Source organism: Porites lutea, chromosome 6 (assembly GCF_958299795.1).
Source record: "Porites lutea chromosome 6, jaPorLute2.1, whole genome shotgun sequence".
Lineage (NCBI taxonomy): Eukaryota > Metazoa > Cnidaria > Anthozoa > Scleractinia > Poritidae > Porites > Porites lutea.
In genome coordinates this window covers 1,681,444-1,690,857 of record NC_133206.1, presented here as the reverse complement: position 1 = coordinate 1,690,857, position 9,414 = coordinate 1,681,444, and the positions used below count along the sequence as shown (strand labels likewise).

The following is a 9,414-nucleotide window of genomic DNA, read 5'->3' as shown; positions in this document are numbered from 1 at the left end:
AAAGAGAAGAACATTTTAATCAGCTTTACAGTAAATTAAACTTCAGGAACTGACTCTTTGCTGCTTTTAAAGACATTCGATAATTTAAGGACTTAAACTTAAACTGGCTGAGAAAAGTGAATTTAACACGAAAAATTTAACACGAAAATGTTCTTTTCGCAGGAATTTTATTCTCCAAGGAAAACGACAATAGGTCCTTAGCTGAGGCTAACAAAAGAGGAGATTTTTCCGGATTAAATGTTTCTAAAGTATATTAATTACACTTAGTGTCGGATTCACTTTCGTTCGTACATAACTGTAAATCCGAGAACAATCACCCGGATACAAAGTTCTTAATACTTTTTAATAGATGCAAAATCTCCAAGTATGTGATCAAACTGGAACGTTTTCATTTTCGATTTGCGCAAAAAAATCCACTACCAAATTCGTCCCGAATATGGAAAACTCTCCTCTAACCGAAAACTATTTTTAAAAAGGTATTTAGTTTCAGTGGGTACATAAAACGTCCGTTACAAAAACTCTAATTTTAGATCATGATATTCTTATCCGTTAAATAATTAGCACTTTCTCCAAAAAGATACAGACTTACCAGGAGAGGAAAGTCACTAGTCAGCCCCACGCCGTACTTAGAAATATGATAACACCCTATCTTATCTGGTTCAAAGCCAATAGCCAGCCCGCCGAAACTAAACCTAGATCCAATTTTCCAAAGTCGAGAATTGGTTTTCCAAGGCACAATCGGCGAAGATAAACACGGACGAAACGTTTTTTACGGCTGGCACAGAATATTTTGGTGCAACAGCTAAACCACGCGACCACATACCTGAGTTCTGCCTGTGAAGTCAATCCGGAAACCACACAATCACGCTTTCGCAGCTCTGATAAATCTATCCGCAACCCCGCATTATCCCTTCCCACTTTTAATATGAACAAAATGTCATCAAATAACTCAGAAACACTCAGCCTATTGGCAGATAAACAACTCCAGACTTTTCTCTCACACTCGTCTTATTCAAGTTCCCGGATGCATAGTCACGATCGGCAGACCAGCAAATACCCTGTTGCCCGGGTCAAAGTTCACCTGCGATTTTGCTCTCGCCTAATAGATTCGACTCCTAGAAGCCTGTCCTCGAGGCCAAAGACGTAGTAGTAATCTTAGAAAAGCGAACAATGTCGCACCTTTGTGTCTCGGCCCGGATCAGGGTGATTGATCCGTTTAACCAAAATACAACGCGACATTGGACGATGCAGACTCTGCGAATCGTATTAAGACTAAATGTCTCATCTCGACCTTCTCAGAGCTTCACATTAAGTGCTCTCCGGGAAAAACAGTGACGCTAAGCGGCACCGAAACAGGCGAAACAGGCGCGCACTGATCTCAAATAACTGTCACTTGTGTTAGACAGAGAATTCTGGGTAGGGACGGAAAAACACCCTCTAGGGAGGGAGAGAGAGAGAGAGGTGGTAAGGGGGAGGGGGGGGGGGGGGTAGGGGTTAGAAAGAACTTCCCTCTGTAGCCACGTCTGTACAAATCCCTAACCACAAAACAACCAAACAAAAAAAGACATAAGCAAACAGCACAGTAAACAAGCTAAGAAAGGGGAAATTGGGTAGAAGTTACAAAATGTTTGCTAACCCGGTTTTCAGAAATTCAGGTAGACATAAGTCTTAATGTTATATCAGTGGATTCTTATTTAAAAAATTTCGATAAATTTATGCACACATTTTCAAAGTTAACTAAAAATCAATATCATTATATTATATAATTATCATTTATATTACTATTATTATTATTATTATTATCATTATTACTATAATAAAAGCTATAACAAAATTCTCAAATCTGATTGGCTATCAAGTGCCCTGATTTCAACCTGACAGGGCAGTTTAATAGGACAATGCGCATCACGCCTACGTAATTAGACAGTACGCGCCATCACGCGCGCGCTTAAATGGCTTTTTTTCACTGCTGGCAAAAAAGAAGGTCTTAGAATTTCTTGTGCTTTGATTTAAAAAAAGAGCCTATACATCACAAATTTTCGGGTTATAGTTATGATTAATTGGTAACAGAACTTTGTGTCGTCCACTTCGGTGTGCAATCATACTCGTGATTAATCAAATCGGACTTCCGCCACGCGGTCGTCCGAATCACTCGTCTGAGTAGTATAGGTAATAGCATGATTTGTATTGATATTTGGCATAAATACCACGAGTGATATTTCCAAATTGTTATACGTAATGGTATTTATGCTAAATATCGCGTACAAATCCTGCTATTAACTTGTTTATTCTGCTACCCGCAAAAGGTTTGTAATTTTCACATGTAGGTATTTCAAATTAAGCTGAGATACCACTGTTCTAAGCCAATTAAATTGCAGAAATTTCTCATGTAGTAGTATAACAGACCGAATTGGACTCCACTCAGTCCTGTTACCATTACTTATAGTTTTAATGCTCTACCATGTGGTGAAAAATTATGTAGTTCATGAATTAATCGCAAGATCAGGCCAGCCCGAACACCTGCAAGAATTACTACTAACTTCTATTTTTTCACAAAAGTGGAAGAATAATTTTAAAGTATTAACACGAACCTCAAAAAACCTTTCAGTTTAAATTTAACGAAAATAAAAGAGAAACGCTAAGCCATCCATTTAACAATAATGACCTACATAATTACCTTAGTTTTTTTATGGTTATGTTCGGTCCTAATGAAACCGAGTCTAAGAAATGCCGTCCATGAATTAATCTTTATTAAATTGACCATTTTTTAATACCTGCCTACCCTGCTAGCAGAGTAGCTTCGATCTAATATCTGCCTAAACTGTTTCTCAATGAGGAATGAAAACATCTTTTTGGCATTAAAGATTTCCATATGTCGTGTCTTGTGTCCTCATTTCGATGTAAATGATATTTTTTCCAATAAGGCAGAATTCCTTGTCTTTTTAAATGGATAAACAGCATCCTTTTGATAATAGACCTTGTCACGGTTTTCGACGCCATCTTGACGAGTAGGCAAACCCGTGAGAAATTACAGTGTTTGTATGAGAATCTAATGTCGAATAATTTCCGTAAAACGGCTGTTGTGAAAAAAATATCAATTGTAAACTAAAGCTACAAAGCAAAGGATTGTCCTAAAACATTTTTGGGGCGTACCTGTGCTTAAATTTCTCCAGAGGCTTGCTTTAGATTTTCCATATATTTGTCTGTAATTTTCCCGGGACTTTCTTACAGAGAAATGTATAGAAAATTTTAAAAGTGGTTCTAGGTCTTCTAGTGCATGTAACGCCCTCAAATTTTTTCAGGAGAATCCATAGGAGTGAAGCTTTAGTTTACAAATCATATTTTTTTCAGAACAGCCGTTCTACGGAAATTATTCGACATTAGATTCTCATACAAACACTGTAATTTCTCACGCGTTTGCCTGCTCGTCAAGATGGCGTCGAAAACCGTGACAAGGTCTATAATGACCTATATTATTTCTTTAATGGTTATCGTCGTTCTCTAATAACAAAGCGAAGTCCACGAAATTCGGCTTTCATGAATTAACTCTAATTAAAACCCTTTCTCACCTGCCTGAGCGGTAAACGGTGTCATAGTGTTAGGTTATTAAAGGCATACATTATGTCCTCATCAAACATTAAAACCTTTTTGGCATTAATGTTTTTCATATATCGTGTCCTATGCCTATTTCTATTTTTTTTCAATAAAGGAGAATCCAGAGCGTTCTGCTTTAGAAATAGATTTTGACTGGAAAAAAGGGCGGACTTGATTAGTTTAACTGGTTGTTACTAGCAGTAGACATTTACCAACAAAGGATGACGTGTTTTGTTTTCGATTTGACTCTGAGAGACTTTTAAAAATCGTTTGGTATTGTTTTCGGGAGATTCTAGAATAATTCGAAGATAATTGAAGATACCTAGGCACTCAGGTTAGTTTTGACCCGAATATGCGATACTCACTATTAATTATATCGCACCTTAAGTTCAATCAGGAGTAGAATATGGATAGATGCCCCCAAGAAAAGATTTTTCGTCTCTTTCTCTACCTTTATGTCGTTACTGTTTTATGGGACAGGCTTTCCAATTCGAGAAATCTCTCTCAGTAAAAACGCAACCAGTTTACGATGCTATCGCACTGTATCAGCTCGTTGGGCGGAATTTTCTCGGATGTCCTTTCCTACTTTATCTTTGTAAATTTCAAAGTGTTCACGTAAAAGGTGTAGTTTTGATTTTTTCATTCAAATTTTCAGTTCTTTACAATACCTTGAGCCGAAGGTAAAGTACTGACGTATTCGTCGAGATTCTCTTTCTCCGTGGCGAGGGAATGTGACCTCGTAATTTTATTCAGTTACTAGAAGCAAATTTCTTTGAGTAAAACCTTATTGAAAGCCTTCACGTCTTTTTTTTTGGCAACGAAATTTGCAGTTCAGCCCTCAACAGACTGACCTAGTCCTAACAATCGGCTTAACGGGTAGAAACAGCTAGAGGAAGTTTTTAAAGTTTTATTAATATAATTATTCAGTCACTGACTGTAAATAAAAGAAAGCCACTCGGACCATGCACGGTTTCTTGAAAGTCTAGCAAAAAAATCTATGCAATAAAATATGCTTCCAAGAATTTTTGCAACCAAAAAGGTGAAGATAAAGAAGGAAATGCCTGACAGTATTATTTCAATTTCTTTTAATACAGCAAATCCTTTTAAACTATATCATATAAAGTACTTACGTCGCTTTCGCGAAGCGTTCCGCCTGAAACATTGCCTTTAGCAAAGGATTTATGTGGACTATTTTAGACGGTAAAGAAAAACACGGACAGAAGCTGACAAGTACATTGGTGTCCCGATGTTTTACGCCAGTCTTTTCCCTGCCACCGGTTTTACGCACCTTTCTCTTCCTTTGGGTCTTTTAGTATGTAAAGAATAACATTTACAGCAGCTTGAAAAACAACTTTTTAGTGCTAGCACAACGCATGCTAACAAATATTTCATTTAAGCTGAGAAAAATGGAAACAACTTAATTTTCTCGATTCTTAGATGATTTCAAGCTAAAATTTACGAAAAACATTTAATTTCAGCTATTTCGGCGTTCGAATTAAACAAGCTAACTTTGTGCTTTTACACTTAAAAAAGTTACCTACATATCTAACAGCACTTATTAATGTGCATATCGGTTTGCCCGCGACGTATTCAAAAATTACTCGGACAGACGCCATTACCAGTCACTCGGGAAATGAGCGCACACTCAGAGAGCGGCGCAAGCCTTAAATTAATTACTACAGTGAAAAAAGGTAAATCGTAAAGATTCATTCGAACTTTCAAATATGTTGTACACGTTGTATTGCCGAGCTTCTATATTTTTTGTATTTTTTGTCACTGCTGTCGATGTGGTAATATGTTTCTCAGTATTTCCATGATAGCATGTCAAACATGTCTCATCTTTCAGGAGTAGATCAGAGGATTGAGAGATGAATTGATTAAAAAAAAAAAAAAAAAAAACTGGTTGTAAAAATTTACCAACTGTAACTGATCATTCTTTGTTTGCGATTTGACTGAGAGACTTAATTCCTTTATTATTATTCTCTGGAGATTCCAGTCACGATAATCGAAGATAAGTAAAGATACCTGCATTCACTTCAGTTTTGACCTGAAAATGCGAAGCGGACCGCGACATGGCGCCTTAATTTCAATCATGAGTTGCAAATGGATAGATGGCCTAAGAAATGAATTTTGGTCTCTTTAATTTCCCCTCTATGTCTTTACTGTTTTATGGCACAGGCTTAATTTAGAAATCGCACCCAGTAAAAACGCAACCAGTTTACAATGATATCGCACTGTATCAGCTTTTTGGGCGGGATTATCTTCGTTTTGGTCCTCTCTCACTTTATGTTTTAAAATTTCAAAGGGTACGTATTCGACTTCGTAAAAAGTCTAATTTTGAATTTTTTTAATTCAAATTTCATATCAATAATAAGTCCCTGAGCCGAAGGTAAAGTATTGACGAATTCGCCGAAATTTACTAGCTCTGTCCCTGGCGAAGAATTATGAGATCGTAATTTTATTGAGTTAATAGAAAAAAATAACTATCACTATATCACAGTTCTGTGTTCACAACCTAACTTTCTTGATTACGATGATTTGCTAAAATTTACGAAAAACTTTCAGTTTCACCTTTCACGGCGTTTGAATTTACAAGCTAACTACATGTTTCCTTGAGTAAAACGTTAAGGTTAAGAGCTGACGTTCTTTAATGCTTTTTTTTTTACGTCTCCTCTAAGAAGGAGACGGGTTCGCAACAAATTCTGCAGTTAAGCGCTCAACAACTGGCTTAACCCCATTAAGGTCGATAGAAACGGTTAGAGAATGTGCTAAATATGGAGATTCAGTCACTGTAAACAAAGAAAGCCTCGTAGGAGTCTTTTCTTCCATACTTTTATTAAAAACTTCTCTCACCACACTATCTGCTCCTGCTCAGTTTCAAGGATATTTAGGTTCTGTACTTGATCTCTATTTGTGGAAAAGAAATATAATAGTATAATATTATTTTCATTGCATTTTCCTTTTGCGAAGGGGTGGTGGAACCAGTATGATTTTTCTCCTCGCCTAAAAAAAGAACTGTGAAAGAAAAAAATCATTTCGCTGTCAACAGGAAGTTTTATCTCATTCTAGACCAGTGACCCTTTTACATATCGTTACCACGTAGACCTTCTTTTGGAAGTGAAAAATCTAATTTAATAAAACATGGCCCGGCCAAGAATTTTTGGTACTAATAAACGAATTCTCTTTCTCTTTGATTTAAGCATGTTCCAATTTATCACAATAGCCATTGATAGAACGAAAAGGACAATGGCAGGGAAGGCCATTGGAATAACAAGAATATCACACAAACGCTAAGTTGTCATGTTCGGCTCGAACTCATCCGAAGGAACATCCGTGTTTCAGACGATCAAAAAGTTTCTGTCAGTTAGAGAAAGAAACTAAAAGCTACAACTGAGTTCATATGGGTCTGGATTTGAAAGAAGAGCTATTAATATATTGTAGCATTGTTTAATCGTTGTAGCTATTTAATTGCAACTATTTTGCTTAGATAATTAGTCACAATATAGCAACCGAAAGGTGAAGCTGAAAAAGAAAATGCTTCACAGTATGACTTTTCTTTTATTACAGCAAATCCTTTTAGGCTATGTCTAATAAAGTACTACTACAATTCGCCTACGTAATTGGTCTTCCGTCTGAAATATTGCCTTAGTGGCGAAGAATCGTGAACGTGAACTCTGATTTTAGAGTTTATTAGCAACACAGAGAGAAGCTGACAAGTGCGTTGAGGTCAAGACGACCCCCCACCCAGTTTTGTCTTCTTACTGCCACCGTTGCTCGCACAATTCGATTCTTTTGTGCCTCCTTGAATGTAATTGTACCTTTTGCCGTCCAGTCTTTGTATCAGGAATCAGCGAGTTTCTATTTATAACTGAAGAAGAACATTCACAACAGTTTGACAGTAAATTAAGTTTTTACAAGATAGTTTTTATTACAGGGAAACTCTTTAGTGCTAGCACATCGCATTCTAACAAGAATTTCATTTAAACTGAGAAAAAATGGCTCAAAACATTATTATTGCTATATTACATTTGTGTCCATAACTTAAATTTCTTGATTCTGATAATTTCCTCAAATTTATGAAAAACGTTTAGAAGCAGCTAACTTTGCTTTTTTACACTGGAACAGCGATAAACAAGTTATGATCAACGTTACCCGTATGAATTATCAATCAGCACTGGAAAGAATTTAGATAGGGGTTTGTGCAAGGCAGCAAAAAAAAAAAAAAAAAAAAAAAGAACCTGGTCTCGATTACCAGTCGCTGTTCGGGAAGTGAGCGCACGCTCTGAGAGCAGCAAAAATCGAGCCTTGAAATTACCTAGATGACAGAATTTGCTATGAAAGATGTAAATGGAAGTATCGATTCAAATCTTTAAAGATGTTACATACACTGTATTGCCGAGTTTCTTCACCTTTTTCTTTTGTCACTGGTGTGGATGTGGCAGTATGTTTCTCAGTATTTCCATGACAGCATGTCGAAGATGTCTCATCTTCCAGGAGTAGATCAGAGGGTTGAGAGATGAATTGAGGTTCACCAGCGTGCCAGCATAAAGTCCAAACTGAAATAGCATCGTACTTGGTCCAGCGCTTCTAAGGGTAATCAAGGAACAAATTGTGTTTGGCAGATAACAAATCAGAAACACAAGATACACGTAGAATGTTCCAACTGCAGCTTTTCTCTCCCTCGCCGAATTAGTCATGTCAGCTCCCTCATTATTCTGTGCTAGCTGTGCTTGCAGGACGTGAATTTGATTGCTGTGGTGACGTACAGCTAAGTAGATCTTGAAATAAAAGAAGGCTGTAGTTAGGTAACAAACGCTTTCAACAAATACTAAAATAATCTTGGCAACATTTGACGGTTCCCATATGAACACTAACATCAGAATTGCACTTATGATCCAAATCGATATCACTACAGCAACAACGCGCTTGTGAGTCACTAGTTCCTGGTATCTGAGATGGAGATGAACAGCCAAGAATCTGTCTGCGGCTAGAGCTACAACACTAAAGAACGAGGTAAAAGCAAGAAAAGTCGCTGTGCCATTTAAAAAGTTCAAAGTAATCTCAAAAGTTCGAGTTCGAGTGTTTTCTTTTATCAGCATGACAAGACTTGTACTATACAAAGGTTGAACTAGTAAACCAACACCAAGATCAGATACAGAAAGACTCAGCAGCAATACTTTTAGAGCTCCTGGTATCGTCAATGGTTTTCTCAGAGCGAGTATTGTCACAATGTTAAGCGTTATGGCGGTAAAAGGTAAGAAGGCGTTGAAGACGCAGTTCGCGATTAATGAAGCTTGCATAATTATAATTGCTTGGGTAACTCAGGCAAGAAATAACTTTCTAAAAAAACTTCGAAAGTGAAATGGTATGTTATACCAATATGCTTTTCTTTCTTCAAGTCCAGCTTCTCACACGAGATACTTCAGATTCACCCTCACAAATTCTAAAAAAATGTTGTTTTTAACGTGGCGTGTTACATAAATTAAGGTAAATGCAAATTTAAGGGTATGTTTGATTGAAAGAATCATGAAGTTAATACTTGCTGGAGGTTTTCTTCAAATTATCTTGGCAAATGCGTGGCAAATAAATGACAGCGACCAAATTAAAAGTGAATGTTAAAGTGACAACAACAATTAACAAAAAAAAGGTAAGCGAAGGAAAAAATAGAGAGAGCTGGAAATTCGTCGGTTAACATATCAATAGCGTCAAATAATTTTTTTTTATAAAGTTTGATTTGTTTCGTTTAGCATTTATTTTGATGTTCATTAAGTTCGAAAGCTCAAAAAATACACCCGGCAACGCTTAATTATTGAAGTAGAG

The 9,414-nt window shown here is 36.7% G+C and overlaps 1 protein-coding gene across 1 annotated transcript; it reads right to left on the bottom strand.

Moving 5' to 3' along the window:
* Positions 1-8,015: 8,015 nt before the first annotated feature.
* LOC140940818 (adenosine receptor A3-like) lies at positions 8,016-9,009 on the bottom strand. The gene has a single exon (XM_073389778.1). The coding sequence runs from the start codon at positions 8,892-8,894 to the stop codon at positions 8,016-8,018; it is 879 nt and encodes a 292-aa protein (XP_073245879.1). The 5' UTR covers positions 8,895-9,009.
* Positions 9,010-9,414: the final 405 nt, after the last annotated feature.

Bases quoted from the DNA above. Each gene is read 5' to 3' on its own strand.
- LOC140940818 (XM_073389778.1), bottom strand. From the start codon at position 8,894: ATGCAAGCTTCATTAATCGCGAACTGCGTCTTCAACGCCTTCTTACCT.